Here is a 25,044-nt window from a genome sequence, read left to right as displayed (position 1 = left end):
TTACACCCGGATCATTACGAGTTCGTAAACCATGCGTAACGTAAATTTACATTTGATTGTCGAGTTACAGGACCCTGATCAGTAGCCTAGTCTGTGTCTACAGGTAGCCTACAGTTTAACATGACGACAGTTCACATAACTTTATTGGTTGGTTAAACACACTAGCACAATATAAACCACAAGTAGCCTAGGCTGCATATTAAAACATTTAAAAACAATTTGAAAAAATGAAGCCTATCTACCCTATTTTATATAATAATATTAGGACTAGTTTGAAATAGTGTGTCTCAAGCAAGTTTATTGATTACCTGGTTTGGTCCAACAAATATTCAGACTTATAGTTTAAAGGGACACTTCACCGATTAGCAGCTTTGTATCTTTAGAGATGGGAGAAATACGGATTTCAGTGAAACCCATGAATAGGACTTCCTGCTTTCAATGATGTAAAATGATGATTTTTACATCATTGAAAGCAGGAAGTCCAACATTGAAATCAGTATTTCTCCCATCTCAAGGCAAAATGAAGGAATAATGCATGACCATTCAAAAGCATGACTAGTTTTCTAAAGATACAAAGCTTAATGCTAATCGGTGAAGTGTCCCTGTGTCCATTAGGCCTATGAAATCATCAGAAAAGAAAGCGGGTCCGTCACACTTTGGAAGATTTTTTTTTCTGCGCGGGGGGGGGGGGGGGGGGGGGGGGGGGGCGGTCGGAGAAGAGTCTCACCTTTTTCACCCCTGACCAGTTTGCATGCCTGGACTATACTTTACATTGTATAGCCTACAAAGTGAAGTGTCCTCTTTTTTGCCAACTCAAATCTGGTCACCCTAGGTCACGCAATCACTAATCAATGCATACATTGATTTAAGTTCTTTGCTAAATCGACTCAAGGAATAATATGGTTGAAATCTCTCTGTTCCCTCTCACACAAATTAGCCCATCTCTGTTCCTTCAATCTCTGTTGTCTTACCTCTTTCCCTCCTCTTTCCTGATCTCCTCTCTCCATTTCCCTCCACAATATGTCTCCTCTCTCTGCACTCCTCTGCCTCACCTCTGTCTGTAAAATTAAATTAAAATGAAGAAAAGATAGTTTAGCACACTATGTCCTGTCGATTAGCTGGTTACATTATAAGGCTATAGGCTAACCGTTTCAGACAAACTATTAATTAGAAAGAAAAAAAATAGCATGCATTTAATGTTTAGGTATCCAGTCTGAATGCTATAGCCTATCTACACATTCAAGTTAATTGACTTAATACTGTGTTCCTGCCAGTACCATTTTGAGAAGGGCAAGGGGGTGGGGGCTCTCCCAGTCAATAATTTCAAATGGTAGTGAGTCGGAGGAGCCTAAACTAACCCATTTTTTTCTCTAATGACTTAAACATGTCTGGAATTTTAAGCCATGTAACATCATCCACAAATAGTTGGGTAGACATTGTACTCTAGATTGTAATTACACCTGTCTCTACCGGGTAATGCAGAGTGAAAGCCGTAGGTGTCCTTTTCGTTGAGGCCTGCCATGAAATAACAACAATCTTGGGAATAGTGTTCAACTTATCAGTGGGAACATGAAAGTAAAACCTATGTAGTTGAAAAGCCCACTCACCACGTCAAGGTGCAGGCCACAGGTGGGGTGTAAGTAGGACAAGACACCTGTCTCTGCCGGGAGTAATGCGGAGTGACTGACAAGGGTGGTCTTGCTAGAAAAAAAAATCTGTGGAAGACAAACTCTGAAGATATTAGTTAGTATACGTACAGCATGGTGACACACACCCATTTTTTTTTGGCCCACCACCACCCCCCCTTTTCGGGGGACAACAACATTCTTAATAAAGCAATGAACTATGAAAGAGAGACAGGAGAGAGCACGCTGTCATTCATGCATTGAACGTGCGCTGTGCTGTATTATTGCTTACTGTGTAAATTTAGTTATTTTTTTTTATGGGATAGAATGTAGCCTAGTTGTATGCCTGTGTGCGTATCAGACCATCTCTCCTGCTCAATCAAAATGTATGCGCATGGATATAGTTCTGCATTAAGTTGATTAGGCTACAGTACGTGTTCATTAGCTATTCTAGCAGGGGGAGGTGGTGGATTTAAAAGTAGCCTAGACTATTTGCCACAGGTTATTGCGCTGTCGCTGGCTGGTCGTCAAAATCATGCAGAATTGCTACGTTTTCTAACCGATGAAATAAATCACGGTTTGCAAAAAAACATTGACGGGTAAACAGGGCCTTAGTGTACTGCACTGAAGGTAACACAGACACACACACACTACAGTACAATAAGTCATCACTGAGCATACCTGAGCGCCAGAGGCTGGTGTGTCCAGAAGGGGACGTTCTGGTGGTTGGGAGAGGGAGAAGGGGGTCACGGCTGGTGGGGCATGCCTGCACGAGTCGACCTCCATGGCGGCAGCGAGAAGAGTGGCATCCGATGGACCCTCGTCAACAGGTGGACCGACAGTGCCCAGGGGCGGTTGTGCTGCCTTCTCCACATCCCTGGTCAGCACATACGTTTTCAGGTTTGTCCCTGGCTGCTTCTCCCTCTCCCTTGTGGGATACAATGATGGTCACAGCGTATCCCACGTCGTTGCCGAGTAGCCACTGGAATGTCTGACCCCTGTACTGGCCGAGCTGCAGCTCGCAGGCCGGTGGTTGGTGGGGTCACCTCCCTTCTTCTAGCCCTCGCCTCAGAGCGCACCAGTTCGGGGTTCTTTACCAGGGCAGTGGCAGAGACCACTACCTTTATGGAGGGGTCAACTCTGACGTTGAGTCCTTCTCAAAGCGGAAAATGGGCTCCATTTTCTAGAAGAGATAAGATTTCAATCACTATCCATCTAATACACATCAACTGTTTAGATCCTACTAATAGCCCATTACTGTACACAATAATACTTATTCATCAACATACATTACACATCAGGTGTCCTGTTTACACATGTAAACCATATTTACACTTCGAATTTTCAACTCCAAACTGTAGCAACTATATCTATGTGGTATAAGGAAGATACCCAAGAAGTCTGATCAAAGACTAAATACATTTTGAGAGATCCCTAGCCCTTGGAAAAGACGTAACTAAAATGTCCGTTCACCTCCTTGTATTTAACTTGCAAAAATCACGACAGGTTTGTTTACACGCCTAAAGCATGTTTATACTTCAAATTTCGACTCAACATAGTTGAAACACCATGCATGGGGTCTTAATAAGTGTACCTAGTGCCCTATAAGTGTACCATGTTGGCTGGTCAGGTTTTTAAAGCATTTCCAGGGATACCATGTCATTACACAGCAGTGGCAAGCTAATTTATTTTCTATGTTTAGGATGCTAATAGCGATTTACGCTAACGCATCTAAAGCACAGTTACACTTTACATTTCGAGTCCACACAATTAGCAGTAGGCTACGAAAAATAAAGTCTCAAAAAATAAACCCAATAGTTGGAATAGTATTTCAAACACGTTTCACCGCGATGAGGTTTGAATGTGACATGCTAAACCTTTACCACGATAATGCTAAACTTGGATGGCTATTTCACTGCTAACTGATTCTTTTCTCAATAAAACTACACTTTCGCTGTAGCACATGCTTTTACAACCAATAATGTCTTACCTTGTAATAATAATTGTCCGTTCTCGAGTCAGATAACTCCATCGCGGTTGTCACCTTCGTCTTCGTCGTCGAATGAACAGACATTGAACTTGCCATGTTGTGAAAGGGTCCTCTATAAATATTAAAATATTAAAACTTTAACTTCAGGCATCGCCTGAGCAGCTACGCTTCAACCCCGCCGAATTCTACTCTCGGCTTTAGACCAATGAGGTGGCGACAAATCATCTATTATGACGCGCCATGCAGATCTGGTAACCCATGCAGATCAGGTACCCACACTAGCGTGAACGTCTCCTTTTAGTACACCAGAAGCATACATAAACGCCTCGACATGGTAGTGATTTTTACCGTTTCAAATTCATTTATTTTAATTTTCAAATAAACAACACGGTGAGGCGATAGAAAATGCCACATGCAGGTCGTTTGTTAACAGGAAATCGCGATACCGGGACAACGTGACACTCACTCATGCACTCTATGGGTGCGTTCGTAAATTCAATCTGACACTCTGAAAAATAGAATAACGCTCTGAAGTTCGAAAAAGACGAGCATTCTAACTCCCAGTGAATTTACGAACGATTATTTGTGTTTATGTTTACAATATGGACGCCACTACGGCACTTTTGAAACAGGGTTTAGCAGCTATGTATTATTTAAAACTCAATTCCACTGATGCAAGAGCTTCCTTGACAGTGATGATGAAGAACAATGTGAGAGCAGTTATTTAAACCGTCTACATAATCTTGATGAGCAACGCTGTAATGTCAACTTGGAAACGTTCTTCTAGCACTAGCACTAAAATGCTATTGCTAACCTGTTAACGTTACGTAGGTAACTAGAAATAGATTCGTTACTAGCTGACTGATGTGACGTCACACTCTGCTACTCTGTCCTTTCAGCTGGAGTGCCCAGAGTACGCTCTGGGCGCTCCGAGAGTGTGACGCTCTGAATAAACGAACGATAATTCCATCCACACTCTGAATTTACGAACGGTTAAAAAAGTTTCAGAGTGTGCTCGGAGAGCAATTTACGAACGCACCCTATGAATACGGTATCGGCTGGCATAACATGTCCGTAATAAATACAGTGCAACAAACTGCGCTTTGAACAGTAAAAATGAATTTTAAAAAGCACAGTTCACCAAACATACCATTGCCATAATAACCATGAATTCAAGTTGGCTTAACATTTGTCTCAAGTCTTACTAAGCAAAATGAATAACAAAGGTGTTTAATATGAAAACAATCATTTTATTCCTTGTTAGACCTTCACATACAAAAAAACAAAGATGGCCTGTTCAATTAATGCAAACAACTCTACTACAAGTTCAATGTGAAGGGTTTTGTCAAAAATGAGTGTTTACTCTGAAGTCAACCACCACATATTTTGCACACATTTTGCCATGACTAACTCAAAGTTATTATTAGGTACAAGAACAGCAGTGTGTTGACATCAATGTTTGGAATGATCTAAATGTACAACTGAAACTGACTGACGGAAGTCATTTGTGAAGGTCAACAATATCGACCTGTGATGCATATAGAGCAGCTTTGCCAGTTCAGATTTCTCTCTTTGTTGGGCCTATATATACAAATTGTAGGTTGTAATGAGAAAATATGCTAAAATAATCATATTTCAACATGGGAGTCAAAATGTCCATCAGATACTGGAAATCAAAATCGTATAATGTACTCACTGGGTAGGATGCAAGGTATCTATGACAAGAGCATAGTAGCTGCAAAATAAAATTACCAGGATACCCTGCTTCCTCCACAAAAGTCCAAAAATGTGAACAGTCCGTTTCATGAGCTGAACAGAGTTTCTTTCCATAGCTTGCGAAGAAAAAAAGTAGGCCGTGCAGTATGGTGAACATCATGAATCCAACACAAGGAGGCATTCTGATTATTAAAAGGAGAGAGCACAGAAAACACACGTGTCAAGTAATGAGATTTAGAGAGTTTCTAAGTCAAATAATTACTTCCATGGACAAACGGATGGGAGGAGTAAGAGCAGTAACAAAGTAAAATAAAAAGGAAAAGTACTCGGGCAGAGATGTCTTTCAAAAAAAAAAAAAAAAGGAATGAGCTAGAAAGAATAAAGTTTGATGAAGTTGTGCAACAAATGAAGGGATACTTACCATAGTTTGCAGAATACCGGAGAAGGTTGAGAACGGAGTGTAGTGGACATCAGGAAGTCAGGCTTATAGGACATCTGAACATCTGCATAAGGAAAAAGAAGAGGGAACACTTTTGGCATACATGTGGAGTTTCAAATAGAGAGAGGGAGAAAGATATCGCTGTGGCAGACCTAGGATGATGAGGTGAGGTGATATGTAGAAGTTATATAACAAAAAGATAGAAACAAGAATTTGGGGATACTTACCACAGTTTGCAAAAGACTGGAGAAGATTGAGAACAGAGTGTAGTGGACATCAGGAAGTCAGGCTTATGGGAATGCAAAAAAAAAAAACAATCCTGCCTGGTGCCTTTGTTAAGAGCCAGGATATCTGCATAAGGAGAAAGAAGAGGGGACACTTTAGGCATATATTTGGAGTTTCAAATGGAGAGATGGAGAGATGGAGAGGAGGGGGGGATAGCTGTGGCATACCTAGGATGATGAAGTGAGCTAAAGCTATGCAACAAAAAGATAGAAACAATAATTTGGGGATACAGTGGTGACAGAAGACCACTGTTAATGAGACCTGTCATGAGACATGACATTATATAGATATTTAAGACGACCACAATCTACCAAAATGAGAATTGTTAGGTTTGAGCAGCAAAACCCATACGGAAAAGATATAGAAAAACTTAAATGCCAGTAATGTGTTTTATATACAAAACGTTTATGATTTACTCTTAATCTATCAGGTTTTTATATGCCAGTGAAACCATTATAAGATCCTTGCTAAATCTGTGTAACCTGAAACATAAAACATTGTAACCTGTAAGGACTGTATGACGTTGTATGAGGAAAACGAGAAAGGGGCCATTTTCAAGAGTAAATCATACAAGTTTTGTATATAAAACACATTGCTGGCATATAAGTTTGTTCTATATTTTCCATATGGGAAGAGCTGACTGACGAGCCCACCACGACCCACTAGGATTGCATTGCTAGCAGTGAAAAATGATTGCCTAAGTTTTAGAAGTTTGGGCAGCAAAAGCGCTGGCTGACGAGTAAATGGTTTGAAATTGTTTGAAAGGCAATATTTGATGATGGTTTTCTGATTAGTCAGTGAAACAGTGGGTCACACCTACGACCAGAGTCGCCAACGCATACAGATCATTCTTTTACGTGTGTCGGTAATATTAATAGCTACCGAGCTCAGCGGATCAACGGTCCCAGGTGTCGAGAGCTTCCTTCGATAGCAGCTAGCAGCTAAAGCTGGGTCACGGCAAGGGCTGGAGCTCTGCAAGCTAATAAGCTAACGGTTAGCAGTTAGTTCTGGTGCTCCAATCTTCAAAATGGATGTAGCTGCTACCTGCTAATGGTAACCAACCAACCAACACTAGACTAACCATCCACGTATCGATAACAATTTAACCGTGAATCAATAGCAACCTTTCCAACTTCAAGTCTAAAAACGAATATTAACATAATAGCTAATCTAACTCACTAGCATAATGATGTTAGCACTAACGAACAACAAATTCAGTTCTTTCACCAACACGGTCGAACTACATCTTGGAATAACCCATTTAACAACTTTTTCTAGTTTAGTTTCTCAATAGTGACCGATAAAAAATGAGAAATGTCGAACTTACCTTTACAAATGTTAAGCTGATAGCAGCTACTTCTATTTCTTCTTCTCTAACGTTTGCAGTGCAGCGAGAGGATCCAGCTCCTCCGGGAGAAAATTCAAATAAAATGCTGCTTGCTGATTGGATGGTTGATTAAAGCGCGTACCAAAGCTCTATTCTAGAATCTTTGGCCCATACCTTCGGAACAATGACATTGAAACAATGTTGATGAAATGCTTAACTTTTAATCATGGGAAACCCAACCTTTAAGCAATGTTGATTCAACGCCAGTTTTTCAACATTGAAATTATGATTACACTTAAACATTGAATTGATGTTGACTTTTTAAATTCAACCAAACATCAACCAATCTGACCAATTTTCAACTTTAAATCAATGAAGTTTGCTATCTGGGTAATAACTACAATGAAAACGGTGCTGACAGCTACTGCAATAAGGCCATCATTTCCTATACAACTACATAAACAACAGAACATAACTTGAAATTAACTTTACTCACGTTATTGTCTTGCCATAATGGGCAAAGTAGGCTAGTCATTGAAACTTTTGTTATGCTCCACACAGCAGACAGATGTGTAGCCTACTCCAGAGAATGTCTAATAAGGGGAGAAGGACCACTCGCTGAATACTTCCGCATGGTACTGCAACTAGAGGGCGATCGCGAGCAAGTGGAGAATGAATGGAGGTGAATGGAGTTTCTCCTAAAATCCACTTTTCTCTGGATATATTTTTTTGTGTAGAAATCGGAATATTGCATGTGAAAGGGGGGTCAAGGAAAATACACACGGTTGAGTATTAGATTTTTTAAGTCCCTTAATTGCTCTAAAAAGCCTTTCAAACGTGTCAATGACGTCATTCATTAGCAGGGTGCTAGTGTGTTATGGGCAACAACGACCAAGCCTGTGAAAAACCAAAGGGCCATAAGTAATTGTTCATTCAACTTTCGACCTATAACCCATATGAGCTTGCAGAAACTAAACTCCAATCTTCGATTTTTTAATGACAATCAGGTGAAAAAGACCAATTTAGCCGTCTAGCCCCATAGAGCCCCATAGACCCCCATTGTTTGATCACTTGCTCGTGATCGCCCCTAGTGGAACTGCAACTGGAACTGCAGGTACAATGCAGGTACAATGGAGTTAATAGCGAGTGGACCGGCTCTCCCTAAAGGGGCTCTGCCTACTCTTTCCGACACTTTTAAGACAAGGCTATTTTTGGACATGTTGCGGGAGACATAACGAGCCGATTGATCTGACTATAATTTTTATTTTATTGATGATGTCAGCAGAGCCAGCTTCTATAAGCCATCGTGTGGTGTGCATGATGAACGAACCTTATTGCCAAGAGGTGGACATGCGTAAGGCGTGTGTTAAATATCCCTTTCAGTGCGAATGCAATACAGTAAGCGGTACGCTGGTGCGCGCGCGCTGCTCCATTGGCTTTGCGTGCGCAGCTTTCTCATATGTCTACACTACAGGCTACTGTCTCATAGACCGTACATTTACGTATTCAGTAATTTCCATACAGAATTATCTTTGATGAAATTATAATCAGACCGTGCAACGGACCCCCCCCCCCCCCTTAAAAAAAACTCATCGGATCTACACGATTCACCCAAGTCCCCCAGACAGACGTGAAAAAGGCGACAGCCGCCAAAAGGCGCGCCGTTTGCATCCCTGTATATTAAACGTGACTTAACAATACTCAATGCTAAATAGTGCATTATACAGTCTCTGCTCTGTTTCTATGGAAGTTGCAAGAATCCACGTTGTTCTATTAGGCTAAATGCCGTTAAATAATTAAATAGCCTTCCAACAGTTTGAAGCGGAGCTTGCCACCGATTAAGCTATAAGTATACTCGACGCACCCGACCTGTCGCGCGACAATGTGGCGTCAAAATGACGTAATTTCCTGTGTCGCAAGCCACATTTCAGCCGCGCGCCGACCTGTCGCGCACCGAACATTTTATATCAGCCGCGGCCAATCCTCGGCATGAATCTAGGTCCGATTGCTCTCCGAGCGCTCGGTTGTAATGCGGCCCTATTGTGGAACCCCGATGTAAAGCCCCCGTCCAGTTCATTGCCTGGGTTTTATTGAATTCCATTCGTGTCAAGTCAATACTAGAATTGCTAAGCAGTTCTTTAAGATATAGGCCTAATCTGCATATAAATCATAGGCAGTTTTCAAATTTAAAGCATTTTTATTGGACCATACATCACAGCATTCATGTAAAACCAACAAGGGTTTCAAATACTTTGAAACATTTAATTTTAGTCCCCCAGATAGCAAAATTTGCTCGGCCCACCTCTGGCCCTATACCTTGCCTCAGGGTAGTGTGTGTTGGCCCACTTCTGGTTTGGTCCCCGGCCCAGACATGGCCCGATCATTGGTAACCGACACTTTGAATTTGCTCTGGCCCAGGTCTGGCCCACACACTGTGAAATGAGTCTTATTGTTTGTGTTGGCCCAGGTCTGGCCCACACACTGTAAAATGACTCTTATTGTTTCTGTTGGCCCAGGTCTGGCCCACACACTGTGAAATGACTGTCATGCATTGTGTTGGCCCAGGTCTGGCTCACACACTGTAAAACGGATATCAGTGAGTGTTGGCTGAATGTCGGCTTGGTCCCCGGCCCTATTGTGGCCCGAGCACTGTAAAACGGATTTCATGCATTGTGTTGGCCCAGGTCTGGCTCACACATTGTAAAACGGATTTCAGTGAGTGTTGGCTGAATGTCGGCTTGGTCCCCGGCCCGATTGTGGCCCGAGCACTGTAAAACGGATTTCAAGACTATGGTTAGCCTAGGCTATTTAAACGTCCCCTCAGCTGACAATCTAGGTTTTTCTCATTTGAATTGTTTGCTCTGCTTGTGAATGAAGTTGTGGTCCACTTTTTGCTAAAATAGCCCATAGCCTATATTTCACATGGCTTTCGTCCGAGTGGTTGTAGTGTAGTGATGGCACAGAAAACTCCTGCAGCTGTTGTGAGCAACCCGAGCATGAGCAAAGAAACCAGTAGTTGTGGAAAAGCAGACATACAAACATAACACCGGGGCAATGCTACAGAATAAGTTGTAATACAATTCAATGTGCGTGAATTAAGTGGCCACTTCTAGGGAATTCCAATGTGCAAAAGAACCGCAATCACTAGTTTGTTATCTTTTTATTCTTTATTGTAGCACCATGCCTAAAAAACAAACGCGTTTCGGCGTCAAGCCGTCCTGTGTGTCAACCCACTGTAGCCTACTTCCATGCAATAACATGGCCTGATAGCCTAGGCTACAGACTATAATCATTAGGCTACTTCTATAATCATGGAGCAACGATTTGGGCGAATGCAATGTTCAAGAAAACAGGCACGAGAAGGGAGAGGATTGTCAGACGATTCAACAATGAAACTGTTCCTAGTTCCTAGTTCCACAAATCCCCGAAGGCAGATGATTTTATACATTATCGTAAAAGCACCAAATAGGCTATCGCCCCTTTCGTTCGGAATTCTAAAACAATTATGCTTTTTAATACACCAAAATAACATTTGATAAATTAACCTTGCATTTTTTCAGTAGCGATAGGTGTGTATATTTGAACAAAATTTGGTTTGGTTCTTACTGGGGCTTTTACTTCCAGAAATATCCAAGTTTAGTGCTGGTCCGGTTGTTTGCGTATTCCACTGGAGCTCCAAGCGGTTAAGTTTCGGTTTCAGGTTTAACACTCTTTGAGTCACGGTAAAATGTATTTTTTTCTACATAGCTTATTTATTGCGTGGGTGCTTGAGTTTCTGTAGGAATCCGCTGTCTTAGTTTGTATAGAAATGAAGTGACACATACAACAAGAGGGGAACATAGGGGACGCACTAGGCCTAGTTGGATTCGTTTTAGGACTTGCCGTTGCTCGCAGCTCAACAGCTTTGAATATGTGCATGAAGGTCACGCGCGCGTGGGGAGGGGGAGCAGTAAGACCGTTAGATTGACGAACGAGCTGTGAAATGATGGTAGGGGGTCAAGAATGTGATTGGCTGGAGTTTTTCAAGCCCTGCCCGTTCCACAGATGATTGACGTGTTTAATTTCCATTTCAGTGCTTCCAACTCAGTGGCTATAAGTGGGTTAGGAATAAGATTTCAAATGATTTGGCAAAAATGGCCAAAAAAGCAAATTCCATACCTTACCTTTAAACACAGAATTTCAGGTGTGACACAGCTAAAGAACATTTGACTAAATGCTTGTGCCTTTGTCTTTTTGTCCATGTCCAAGAGCAAGGAGGCCTGACAGTGAAAAATTATGACTTCACATTATCAAACAGGTTCTCTCTTGCACTCCTTCACACACTGTTTGAAGCATATCCTGACATGCCAATGTAACAGCATGATGAGGAGGTTGAGACAGCTTGTGCCGAAGGCATGTCTTGAGAGGGAATCAGTTAAAGGTTATTTCATGAACACAGACATGAACTGTTATGACCTACACGCCCTGCTACCAAAGTTGACTGTGTACCTATGCATCCAGTTTTGGCAATGTTGTACAAAACAGACTGACAAAGTACATGTTCTCTTAGGATGATAACCTTATGTCTTATTTTTCCCCATGCTTTGAACCCTGCGGCTTAAGGCAGGTTTAGACTTGCTGCAGACACTGCGTTCGTGTTCGCATCATGGTTGCCTCGCGTATTTTGCGGCCGTTTGGTGCGTCGGTCGTGCACGTCTTCGCAAGCGAACATGACGCGTCCGCGAGATGCAATACTGATAAGAAAGTAGGGGGCGATCACTCCAAAAAAAGGTGACTGCAAGATGCATTATCGACATCGAAGCGGGGGCAATCATGAGAGTAATGGCCACATCCATATCTGATGTTACTATAGTCTCCCCCTAGTGAAGACCTCCAGTTGGGTGCATAATGCTGCAGCGAGTCTGTATACGGGACACAGCAGGTCGCACATGGGCACATATGCTTACACTTGGTCTAACAGCAAGTATAATCCCAGCCTTATACAACAGTGTGGCTAATCTGTGTGTTTTTACAGCTAACGGCCACTAGGGGGCTTCTCAACCTATGGATATTACAGGTTACAGTCCAACACCCGCGGTTGCATATGTATGTACACATTTGGATTTTCCCTAAATTTTGCTGGTGCGGCTTATAGTCCGGAAATTACGGTAACCTGTTTTATGTCCAAGTATGTTTCACCACTATGTAAAATGTACAGATTCGAGGTAGCCTGGCAAGCCAAACTATACAGAAATGTAGCCTATAGTCTGGGGTCGGACCATTCACAGAGCTGAAGCCCGTGGGTGGGATGAATAGTTGTCCTTCAAACTGCCTCTGCACGTAATAGGCCAGCATTTGTGACCAATCGTATCCGGACTGCAAAACGGCAAATACATCCTTCTTTAAAACGGATGACTTGAGTGCTTCTACCTGCTCAACCTTCAAAGAAAAGCCCAAGTCTAACTCTTCCAAAGCCGATTCAAACGGTCGCGCTTCGTTAGCCTCATCCATCTTTTGTTTTTCTCTATGGTTGCGTCTCACACCAAACTTGCCGAACGAGGACGCATGGTCCAGCCCCCTGGCGTCAATATCGGAAGCCGAAGGTGAGCTAAGGCGGGCTCAAGGACTCCGTACACAGATAGAGCCTTCTGATTGGCTAGGCTGGCCTGGAGACGCACCTTGGCCTCAACGGTGCAACCCTAGCGCAGGCTTGGCCTCAACGGTGCAACCCTCAACGGTGCAACCCGCTAGGCAAAAAATATTTTTGGCCGCTAGGGTGCGTCTAGATTTCTAGGCTAGATTCGAGGGATACTGAGATTCAAATATCAGAAAACATTGGGGGTGTTGCGAAATATCTGTTGTGTTTTTAGAAGACCGGAGAAAACCAGTCTGTTTACCATTTAAAGTTCAGTTTTATCTCTCCACCTATCAGTTGTATCCATCTCCTCTATCAAAACTCTACGATGGAGAGTGTTGGGGAGGCCCTGCAGAAACTAAAGGAGGTCTATGAGCAAGAGGTAGAAGGTAAGATGAAGATGTAGTCTCATGCCACTGTTCCAACTGCTGGAGACGCTCAGTGTTGCCAGATTGGGCGGGTTACCGCCCAATTGGACTTCTTTTTACCTCGTTCGGCGGGGGGAAATAAGCTGTAGGCGGGTAAATAACATTTCAGTTCAATGGTTCTCTATGAGAAGAACATTGTTGGGCGTTTTTTTGCTGAAGACGGCGGGGTGATTAGGCGGAAATCATTCAACCCAATCTGGCAACACTGGAGACGCTGGGCAACTAGACATTAGATAATATCCTTCCTTTATTGTGTTGCTGTGCAATGTGAGCAGGTCCTGTTTTACAGGATCTACACAAATTAATGTGTTGAAAATACACAACTTGTGTTGTTTTTTTAACACATATCTATGTCCAGATAGGGGCAACACAGTTTGTGTTGTTTAACTCATAAGAGTGTAGATTACTGTAAGTGTACACTGAACAGGCTTGAAGTTCTGGACTTTTCTAATGTTTTAATCTGTTCTATTTTCCTTCATAGAATGGCAGGAAAAAATGCTGGGAATGACCAATCAGAAGACCACGTAAGTGCATTATCCAAAGTTGTCATGTGAAATAACTTTTTTCAAGTGATTTACTTCCATCCAACAAGTTGAGTTGCGTATATGAAAAGCTTAATGACTTGTCTTTACAGTGATGCGAAACGAATTGAGGAGCTCTTCGGTAGGAACCAGCAGCTTCGAGACCAGCAGCGCTCTTTGACTGAAAATATCAAACAACTTGAGAATAGGTGGGAAGTGTATCTCTGTCTTTCTCTCTCTCTCTCTCTCTCTCTCTCTCTCTATATATATATATATATATATATATAGGGTGGTGTGATAGGGCGGTGGTGTGAATGTGAAGGTGATGTCCTCGTGTGTGTGTGTGTGTGTGTGTGTGTGTTCCAACTAGGTTGCGGGCAGGGCTATGTGACCGCTGTACTGTGACACAGGATGTGGCCAACAGGAGGCAGCAGGAATATGAGACATCTCAGCTCCAGAGCCTCCAGCACATCTCAACCCTAGGTATCAGCCCTTATGAGCTAAAACCCCCACAGATACACACAAGTTGGTAGCATTCTGTTAAAATTTAAAATCTGTGAAAAAAGATCTTGTTATAACAAGAAACGTTCACGTAATTACTTGAAACTTTCACGTAATTACTTGATACTGAGCCTTTTTTTATTTCTAGTGTGACAGCAATATGCCACCGTAATTATACTATACAGTATACAGTATTTTGATTAGGCCTATATAGCGATGCAGTAGCCTACTTACATAGGCTATATTGTCTGAGTTTGCTTAAAATAAAACTCTCAGCTCTCAGAGTCACTGGCCTGCTAGTTAATCACAGTGTTCCCAAGGTACTGTAGTCCTGCCAGGGAAGTATAAATGTGCTACAAGTTGTTGAAGCAAAATAACAAGCTGAATTACATGTTTTGAATAAAAATCACTTTTTTTCTGCATTCTAATTTGACACAATTTTTTTTAAGAGCACAGTATATGATTGTGAAGTTGATGTAACACATAAATTCATACATTTTCTTCAATACTTCTGGCACTGCAGTTATGCTCTCATACTGACACACTGTAGCTGAAATTCAACTGACAGCTCTGATCCCCCCACTCTGTAGTGAGGGAGATAGCCACACTCAGGAGGGACAACAAGAGACTGCTCGAGGAGGTCAAGAACCTGCGTACAGCTCTGAGGTGAGCCCATCTCTCTTCCAACTTCTGAGGAGTAGCCTACAGTATCCACCCCTGAAATCTAGTATTTGAAACTTCATCCGTGGTGATACATTATGAACTTTTTTATATGTGTGGATTACCTTAGTTCATACTAAAGCCTGGTGAAAATGTATTGTGAATAGCCTCCCTAGAAGTATAATTCTTATTTCTCCCGCTATATCTGAATCTATTACACTAAAAAAGTAAGTACAATCCTGTGTACAGCTGTGTGGTTTGTTTGTGTGATTTTGAGAGGCCATGATCATAAATAGTTGAAATGTATTTTTATCTCTTTTGTGCATGTGTTCACTCTTGTTGTTTTCAGGAATCAGAATGGGCGCTCGGCTGAGACAGCATCTCCAGAAGTGAAGAAGTCACCAACACCAAGCTCTCCACTGTCTCTGATGCTAGGTGCTGGCCAGAAGTCTACCACTTCACCAACAGGGGGCACCGTCCAAAAGAGTGAGGCAGGACATGGTGGCCTCTCCATGACTGAGGGTAACAGCAGAGCAACACTGCAATGAGCAGTGACCATTTACAAGTGTAGTGTGGACTAATTAGATGAATGTTCTGATTAATTAATAGATTAATTAAGTAATTTCATATACTGATTGTTTATGTTGTCTGTCTTCAATCTTCTCATACAGACAGCAAGCCTGCGGATGGAATGAGCCAGCCACAGAGTTTTGTGAGTGGCCCCCCTACACATACACACACACACACACAAACACACACACACACACACACACACACACACACACACACACACACACACACACACACAAACACGAGACGTGCGCACAATGACTTCAACTTCTCTGGGTGTTCTCAAGGCTCTTGTTCTGTGAACACCGCCCCATCTTCTCACCAGTTCATGAGCTACAGTATGTCCCAGGCTCCTGTGTGGAAACTTCCCCTTTTTACTCTGTTACCTCACAGCCAGTGAAAGTGATCATTTCAAAAATATGATATTGTGTAGGCCTATATCAGAGGTCTCCATACCCAGAAATATCACCTACGTCATCAGAGGTCAACTTTTTGATATAGTAGTTCCATTCAGTTAGCAAAAACATCTCACATTGCTACTGGCACCTCTCCCTCAGAGGTGTAATAGCAAAGCCTATATTAGCTTCCACGCTGGGTTGTTTTCAGCATGAGAAAGCTCTCAATTGGCTCTCAGTGAATTCTATCTGAGGCTGATGGATGATTGTGCTCATCCCCACAGGAGCTGATTCGGTACAACAGCCCTCCTCTCTCCCAGCCGTCACCTCTCACCGCGGCCTGGAGGACAGTGCAGAGTATCGGCCGGGAACCCCCAGCTCCACAGAGAAGGTGCTCTAGTCTACTACTACTTACTACTCACAAAGAGCAAGTGTTATTTTCAGAGGCGGACATCTCGAATAAAGAAAGTAAAAAGTCCTGCCAAATATTTGATCCAACCATTTAGTAAACCAGCTCATCCTAATTAGTAGCCAGGTAGATTAGATAGTTAGTGATACCTGTGTTGGGGTAGAGTAGTGTTTAAGGAGCAGCTGGACTAGCATGGAATAGTTAGTAACCCAGAAGGTTACCCAGCAGCTATGGCAGGACTTTTACTGTCTGGGCCCGGGATGTCCGCCTCAGGTTATTTTATATACAAGAAACATACACTGGGCCTCATTTGCTATTACTAGCACTGTCCTATTACCATCACAACCAGGAGCGTGTGTATTGAAAGTGAAAGCATCTCTCATGCTCAATGTGTACAGCCCCAAGTGTTTATAAAAAGGGAGTGAAAGCAGTGTTTAAATGCTTTCATTTCACAAATAGGGCTTCAAAATGATAGCGTGTATTCTTGTGCTGTCCCTCAGCTTAGACCATCCTTGCCACCCTTTTTTTCCCTCAGAGCCAGAAGCACGGATGCATCAGAAAGTGTGTACCCACCCTCAATGCTCTTGCTGAAGAACAACCCTTTCAACTCCACATCCACCACACCAGCGGAAAAGTGGGGATCCTCAAAGGTCCACACCCCGATCCCCTTCCGACCACAACCCATCAAATCCCACAAGTTCCCCGACCCCTGGCACCTGACGGACAACCCCGACTGGGTGACCATGTCCGTCATGGCTGAGGGAGGAACGGTGATCCACCACAACCCCAAAATGCTGCAGCTGCCGGGCATGATCCACAGCACGGTCCACCAAACCGCCCAGGAGAGGGTCCTCAGCGCACAGAGATTCTGGGCTAACCTCAAGCCTGCCACGAAAGGCAACGGAGACGCCCCAAGGAGCCTGTCAGAAGGCGACGAGGGTGTCAAAAATGTGGAAGAGACAGCTGGGTCCAGGCCAGCCTCAGCGTCCGAGACCAGCCAGAGCGGGAAGACTGCCGATGCAGCTGGTGCGGCAGGTGCGGCGGGTGAGCCAGGTGAGGGTGTGGCGGATGGTGTGCCAGAGGACAGCGTGGACAACGACACCCCTTTAGACCTGTCAGAGTCTGGCTGTGCCAAAACCGTCAAGGGTCCATGGGGGGCTCCGGTCAAGGCCACTCCTCCCTCTGCAGACTCCTCCCGCCCCTCGTCTTCTTCATCATCATCATCCTCATCACCGCCTACACCGTCGTCATCCTCGGTGGCGTCACCTGGCTCTCGGAGTGAGCAGACACTGGGAGAGTTTAATTTGCAGGTGAGGAACGCAGAGACGGATTATTTGCCAGGGAGAAATAATCTGAGTATTGATCTTATTCAGTGTAAAACAATGTTGTGATTATGGTGTTTACATGCGTTTTTGATAGAATATTCATTTCATACCTGAAACACACCATAGTCTGATCATTACAAGCGAAGACAGTTGATTCTGTAAACGTTTCTGTACAGAAATTTGTAGAATGTTAGAATGTGATTAAGGTGTATACAATGCCTCTGAATAATGTGACAAAGATCAGAATACTCCACATTGGGAATATTGTTCTAATCAGGTTACTATCAGAATATTAATGTCCATGTAAGCATATTCATAGATCCATCGCTTTGCAGAGAGACTGGATATACAGTATACTGTATACTGTATACACTGACTGTCTTCCATGTTATCTGTCTCAGCAGTGGCAGTACAGGGTTGGGGGACAGGAACATATTTGAGTGGTGATTTGCATGTTCAAAGGCTTTGGGAACAATCCAGAATGCCACAGCAAAACTAGCTCTGCAACTTTTTTTTTAAAATTTAATTTAATGTTTTGGGTTCTTCATCTAACGTAAATTCAACAACAGAACAGTTAGCATTTTGATAAAAAAAAAAACATGTTATGAAACGCACGCATGCACACACACACACACACACACACACACACACACACACACACACACACACACACATATATATATATTATTCCATGTGAGTTAGTTTGGCTCTTGTTAGCCTATTTAAGTTAAGGGCAACAGGAAAACAATAATGTGTTTTGACATTTTAAAACATTTGTCATGCAAGTATTGTGTACAACAACTGTAATTTTCATATCACACTTATGTCACTTTTTTGTATGAGAAAAGTTCTCAGATTTAAGCTAAAACATTCCTCATAATATCCAATGTTACTGCCATAATGGCGTTAATTGAAAGGATGATGAGAAAATTGCAATCTGGCAAACCCTGTGTGGCCTCTGGCGGTCATGAGGAAGTCAGCAAGAAAGGCTAACTTTGCTAGCAACAACTTAAACCAGTGTCCAAATATTACTACCAGTTGTGATTCATCCAAAGCATTGTGTCTCACCTATACAGGATGCTACTGATGACGATGTCTTGGCCGCAGAGAATAGCAAGACAGATGAAATTGTGGACCTTTGTATGAGAACAGAGAAATCAAAAGTGTCTGCACTCACACTGTCTCTTCAGCCAGGTAAGACTTCCTTTGTATGCCCAGAAACATAGTCTCTTTGTCTAGAATTTGCTTGTGCAGCCACATGGTTGATAGAAGAGGGATTACTTTTTGTATTTTGTATGACAACTCATAATGACTCAAATGATATGATGACTCATAGTGACTTTCTCTCTCTTTCTCTATCTCTCTCTCTTTCTCTCTCACTCACACACACACACACACACACACACACACACACACACACACACACACACACACACACATTGTGTTCTTACCTGTCTCTCCCTCTTGCCGTGGGGGGAACAGTGGTGGTCTTGGAGAACATGAAAAGAAGGCTCTGCGGACAGAATCCCAGTGACGGCTGGCAGATAAGGCAGGAGCCGGAGAAAGACGAGTATGAAGATGAGGCAGAGAAGGAGGAACAAAGAAACCAGAGGAAACGACTGAGACGGGAGAGAGAGTGTGAGACAAATTCTATATTCTAGTATGACATGTTGTCTCTTTTAATGTTGTATAGATCTTATGTTGTCTCTTTCACTTGTTGATGACTGCTACCTACCTATAAAAGCATTCATTCATTCACAAGTGATATCAAGTCCCCATCTGCCCACACATCAGACGAAACGTCAAATTTAATGCACGTTTTTATTTGATCTATACTCTATATCAGATGGCAACATGGTTGTTGGATCTTATGTGCTGTCTGATATCTTCTATGCAGCTTTGCAGCCCACTGGTGTTATGGAGAAGCGGGCAAGGATGGGAGGGCGGCCTAAGGAGAAAAGACCAGAGGAGCAGGGATGACCACGCACTACCAGCAGCAGTGACTGAATGAGGACAGAAGCACTTGCTAGGCTACCATTACAACTTTGAGCAAAACTTGTCAGATTTTCAACAAGTCGAAAAACCACAATAGTGAATGGTCAGCTTAAATATTGTTTTTTATCTTGTTGTGATAGTCATTCCAGATAAATGGAACAACCGATCTTCTTAAATATGTTATGTTTTGGCAGTTTAACTTCAATTGCAGCCACCAAAAGCCGTGGTAGTTAGAAATTGAGGGTGACAGAATAAGAAAAGCTTAAACCAATTATACTTGGTAGAGAGATAATGTACTGTATGACATTATTTTGGGTGGGGATTGCCCACAATTATAATTGTAAATGCTTCCATTTTGTTATTACTTGGTGTAGACATGTGGAACGATGCCTCACCTCAAGTAAGTTTGTCTCTATATCAGAACACTCAAAATATACCATGTTATTGAATAGATATTGTGTCATTTGACTCCCCACCAAATGCAAAGAGTGTATAACCTTTTTAGGATATTTGTGAGTTTTGTTGTTGTTGTTGTTGTTGATTTTGTTTTTTTTTTTTTACCATTCTTTAATGTATACATTTCTGTTACGGCCCATGATAAGCTCTGAACATGGATTAAAAGACCACAGAGACGGAGTACAAAAAGAGGGGTAGTTTATTTGGTAACCCTCGCAAAAATGGTCAAGATCGGCCAAAAGGCCCAAAAACAGTGATTCCTCACAGGGCGCAATATTGAAAAGCAGACGAAAGCGAGATGGCACTGGCCACGAGCCGGAGTCACAATCCTCATCTGCTAGGTTGGTTAGAGAGAGGGAGAAACAAGCAGCAGGTGGGCTTAAGTAGGCTGCGCCAGGTGCACCTGATTAAGTAGCTAACCTGTGGGCACATGGAAAAAGGTGAAAACACAAGGCATACCTGCACCAGCAGGGGGAGCTAAAATTAAATCAGAAATGGATCAGGTTTACAAATTATAAGGGTTCGTACAAGTTTTTCATTTCGCAATTTAGATAACCTGAGGGTTTTGAACCCATGGGAATTATTCTGACTGCATGGTTCTACACTATGTCATATTAGTCACTCACATAAAAACTTATATGACAATAAAATATCTAGAGTGGATAATAAAATGTTAACTTCTGTAAAATCTATCAGATTACTTTTTGATAAAATATCATAAGCTGTTAGGAATTTAGACAAAGCTACTTTTTTAGTGTATTAGTTTACTTTTCATACTCTGCTAAGGCTCTACATGGCCTGCAGTTCAGTATACACAAATGATCTATAGCACAGATTTCCTGGTACCTTGTAGCTTTTTGTCATCACCGGACCAAACAGGAAGTGAATGGTCATTGTCCTTCCTCATCCTGGAGGCTATGACTCGAACAATGCAACACATGAGTGTAGCTTCCGCCTCATATTTTCTTTTCAGCTCTCTGGGTCTGTTTTCTCTCTCTCTCTTTTCTGTGGCAAGGGTTGCCACTTTCTAAACATTGTCCCTTTCATTCACACAGTGGCGTAGCCTATGTGATATACAGGACTAAGCAGTATGCCCACTTAAAAAGCATCACCATCTCAATATACCCACTTAAAATAAGCAAGGATATGTATTCACATTTGGGGTTGATCACAGTATACCCACTACAGCTAACTACCTCATCACAGTATATCCACTACAGCTAACTACACCACTACTAACACACAACATGTATCCATTTCTGTTCATTTATTCTGTGCATTATTTACAGTACGTTTATCTTCAATTTCTATGGCCCCTTTCATTATACATGGGGTTCATTTTCTCCGCTGCATACAGTTTCACATCTTGTGTTATCTGCCTTGCAAGGCTTACTGTACTTTCCGTTTATCAGCTATTTTTTACCCATCTGAAAAGTGTGGTTGTGCAGAGAGAAAGAGAGACAGAGAGAGAGTGGTGGAATAAGGGGAGGAAGGGACATGATCTTCCTCTTTTTGGTTGTGTGACAGCATCACACATTTTGCAATAGTGAATTTTCCATCAACACAGAAGCAGCTATAGGCTGTTTTTTTTTTTCTTCTTCTTTTTTTAAGAAAGGGTGTCAGGGTGTGGGTGGCACTGTGAGACACAAATGTGAAAGGGGAAGAGCCTGTGCGAGAGCTTCACTCAGCTAGTGCCAACCCCACCATGACTGCGCTGGCTTCCTTTGTGAGATATACCCTGCTGGTGGCCACTAATAGATATGAGTGGCTTGGTTCAGCTGCTTTAACACAGACTTCCTGTCCCCTCTACACATTAACAACTGGGAGTCATCCCCAAAAAACAGGATGTGAAGTGTTACTAAAATAAAGGAGATTTTTTGCCGTTCCGGTTCTCTTGTCACCTGAATGTCTAGGATGGTGTGATGTTATGCAAAAGACACAGCCGTGTGGAAACCTCTTCCTGTCTTTCTGTGACGTGACGTGGGCCCTCATCAGAAAGCCCACGCTCGCGCAGGCATGGGGACGGGGGCACGCAGGCTCTATTACAACACACAAGGGCTATGTCCAGAAGTCAAGCGTGCACGCTGGGCAGTGTGAATTCTCCGGAAGTTACGTCAGAATAGACTGTCCGAAAGTCAAGCGCTCTCACTAGTTGGGTACTTCGTTTGGCGTGATTTCCAAGCGTGCATCGATGCATCTTTTTTGCCCTCAGATATCCCATAATCCATTGCGCAGCGCAGGTCAAGCTCCGCACGACATGCAAATCGTCAACACACCCACCTCCCCGAGTCAGGTGACGCCAACTAGTTAGTGCTGTCCAAATGTAGGTAGGGACGCACACTGAGGAGCAAACTAACTAAGACGCTACTGACAAGAAGGTACTATCCAGCGTGCACGCTTGACTTCTGGACACAACCTAGGTCTGTCTGAAATGGAAGGGGGGTGCCAGCTGCCTTATTGCCTTCAATTGTCTAACAAGTCATCAAGGCACCAGCTGTGAACTTAGTTTTGGATGGCCTAGCAAGTTAGCAGCAGTGAACACTCTCCTCTGTTTATTTACAGCTTGGATACTGTCAAGATACTGACATGACATTGAAGGCAGCATGAAGGATAAAACTATGCTGCCTTCAAACGACACACAACGAAGGTATCTTAGTTGTATGCCAATATTTGATTCAGACTTTATTTGATGTCTTGCTACCACCAAAGGCTTTTTTTAGTTTCAGACAGACCCACAGTTTGTTCAGTGGCTATTCTAACCCCATGTGTGATCATTATGCTTTTATGTGATTCAAGTCCAATCTCAAAACCGCATGTACACAACCTATCACAGTGTGGAGACAAGTAGATAGGGTCATATTTTCTCAAGCAAATTCTAATTCAAAGGACACACTGTAATGCAGACTGTACACTGAAGTAATACAAACACATACAGTACAACACAGACAAAAGATCAATATTTCAATATCATTCACAGTGCATGGTGTTGCACAGGAAAGGACATGTATATGGCATGTAAATTAACCTTTGTTGGAATCAACCCTCCAGCTGGTATACCTGAGTGTTCCCCTCGGCTCCCCATTATTAACATCATCACATCAACAAGTGCTGTTGTAAATGGTTAAAGTCTTGAGGTAATTGCTTATTATCCGTATGATCACGTCAATCATCCAAATGTTCTCCTCCCTTACTCATTTCCATATGGCCTTGCTCAGTGGTGTCAATGTTAATGTTTTGCATTCACCTGAATGCTTTGAACAGGCTAAACCACAGCATCCATGTGTATATTCTAAATGTTTGGTGTTGGGTCAGTGTTGGGTCAGATTACTTTGAAATAAACAGTACACCACTTTGAGTACAGACTACAAGCACATTTTTGTCATTAGTAACATAATCCAATGGATTACCAAAATAATGTAACATAATCTGAATAGTTTTGGATTCGTTTTGGATTACTTCCAAATACAATACTCGAAAATTAAATACATTAAATAAAAGAAGAGGCACGACCAAAAAGATGTTCTTCTAACATTCCTTTTCTTTTTCACTTTAAAGCAACACGATGCAATTTCTTTGCCTTAAAATAATGACGTCAAGATCACTCAGATGCTACACTGACCTAAAATACGTACCGAGAATAGCATTTCTGACATTGCTGAGGCACACCCAGGGGCGTCTTCTATTGTATTATGCAATGTTATTCTCGGTTTCAGACAAAACAAAACAAGTTGATAGAGAGAAAAGTGTACAGTAAAGGCCCTTGACCATTGTGTGTTTGTGAGTGTGTGTTGAGGATGCAAGATAGCCTACTTGATATGTAAAATCTGTACTGACACTGTGTTCATTCATGTCCATTTACTCCAAATTGGGTCTTAATTTTCTGAATATTAACTGTATTGACTGCATGATGTAAAATACATACTCTACATCTTATCAAGAAATCCTCCACAACTTAACTAGTGTTATGACATGTGTCTTTGTATGCCTAATCTGGTCTGATTATAGCTACTTGCGTTTTGTCATCTGATTATATAATCCAGATGATTTAGAATTAGTTATTACCCTGCCCTGATTCTAAATTTAAAAGTCACCACAGTACTAACAGGACAACAGGAAACAGCATGACTAAAGTCAGTGGTAAAATAGGCTACTGCTATTTCCAAGTGGAGAACATTTTGTCACATGTAAGCCTCTTATTCTCTGTGTCTTTATGACCCTTGGGTTTTATTCCTCCTCTCCTCTCTCTGTTCTTTGCACAATAATCTGTACATTTCTTCACCATCACCCTCTCCTAAAATCGCTATTTGGAAGAAGTGTTTAATCCCAACACTGGGATTAGCGGACCTGACCCTGAACAGTCCTTCTGCGCAAATACATACATACAGTAGAGTTGATGAACAAGGAAATCACACACACACACACACACACACACACACACACACACACACACACACACACACACACACACACACACACACACACACACACACACACACACACACACACACACACACACACACACACACACACACACACACACACACACACACACACGCACGTATAGCATAAAGGCTATGCACAACTCCAATTGACGCACGGGCCTAAATGTGCTTACTTCCCCTCCGTAGACTCATGTCGCAAGCGGACACCCAGAATCTATTTGCATCTTGACGAGGTTTGATGCAGTCCTTTCTCTTGGCTAATGGCAGTCTAAACACAGGTTATTAAATGATCTACATTCCATTTATTTTGTAACAATGTTAGTGCTCAGGTCGATACATGGAATTT

The 25,044-nt window shown here is 42.4% G+C and overlaps 1 protein-coding gene and 2 long non-coding RNA genes across 5 annotated transcripts in view; 1 reads left to right on the top strand and 2 right to left on the bottom strand.

Moving 5' to 3' along the window:
• The window catches only part of rbbp8l (retinoblastoma binding protein 8-like), a 56,800-nt gene extending 35,945 nt beyond the window's left edge, over positions 1 to 20,855 (top strand). For both annotated transcript variants that reach the window (XM_062540382.1, XM_062540381.1), the window contains 12 exons: positions 13,294 to 13,385; positions 13,906 to 13,948; positions 14,059 to 14,154; positions 14,316 to 14,428; positions 15,037 to 15,112; positions 15,456 to 15,628; positions 15,778 to 15,818; positions 16,356 to 16,462; positions 17,016 to 17,790; positions 18,882 to 18,999; positions 19,288 to 19,443; positions 19,703 to 20,855. In XM_062540382.1, coding sequence (XP_062396366.1) covers positions 13,325 to 13,385; positions 13,906 to 13,948; positions 14,059 to 14,154; positions 14,316 to 14,428; positions 15,037 to 15,112; positions 15,456 to 15,628; positions 15,778 to 15,818; positions 16,356 to 16,462; positions 17,016 to 17,790; positions 18,882 to 18,999; positions 19,288 to 19,443; positions 19,703 to 19,785 — 1,842 coding nt within the window. In that variant the 5' untranslated portion in view covers positions 13,294 to 13,324 and the 3' untranslated portion in view covers positions 19,786 to 20,855. The remainder of the gene's footprint in view (positions 1 to 13,293; positions 13,386 to 13,905; positions 13,949 to 14,058; positions 14,155 to 14,315; positions 14,429 to 15,036; positions 15,113 to 15,455; positions 15,629 to 15,777; positions 15,819 to 16,355; positions 16,463 to 17,015; positions 17,791 to 18,881; positions 19,000 to 19,287; positions 19,444 to 19,702) is intronic.
• The window catches only part of LOC134087127 (uncharacterized), a 377,321-nt gene that overhangs the window by 6,923 nt on the left and 345,354 nt on the right, over positions 1 to 25,044 (bottom strand). The window contains exons 2-5 of one of the 2 annotated variants that reach the window (XR_009939806.1): positions 3,616 to 3,863; positions 2,307 to 2,808; positions 1,608 to 1,715; positions 973 to 1,058 (exon numbers count right to left, since the gene is read on the bottom strand). This is a non-coding gene — a long non-coding RNA (uncharacterized LOC134087127). Of the gene's footprint in view, positions 1 to 972; positions 1,059 to 1,607; positions 1,716 to 2,306; positions 2,809 to 3,615; positions 3,864 to 25,044 lie in introns of those variants that run through there. The other variant, XR_009939805.1, reaches the window with a different exon arrangement.
• Positions 5,417 to 6,084, bottom strand: LOC134088176 (uncharacterized). Its single transcript, XR_009939913.1, has 3 exons — positions 5,998 to 6,084; positions 5,753 to 5,834; positions 5,417 to 5,513 (listed from the first exon to the last, which is right to left on the bottom strand). It is a non-coding gene; the product is annotated as an uncharacterized LOC134088176 (long non-coding RNA).

This window comes from Sardina pilchardus, chromosome 7 (assembly GCF_963854185.1).
Source record: "Sardina pilchardus chromosome 7, fSarPil1.1, whole genome shotgun sequence".
Taxonomy (NCBI): domain Eukaryota; kingdom Metazoa; phylum Chordata; class Actinopteri; order Clupeiformes; family Clupeidae; genus Sardina; species Sardina pilchardus.
The sequence above is the reverse complement of the archived record's forward strand: the minus strand, read 5'-3'. Positions and strand labels throughout refer to the sequence as shown.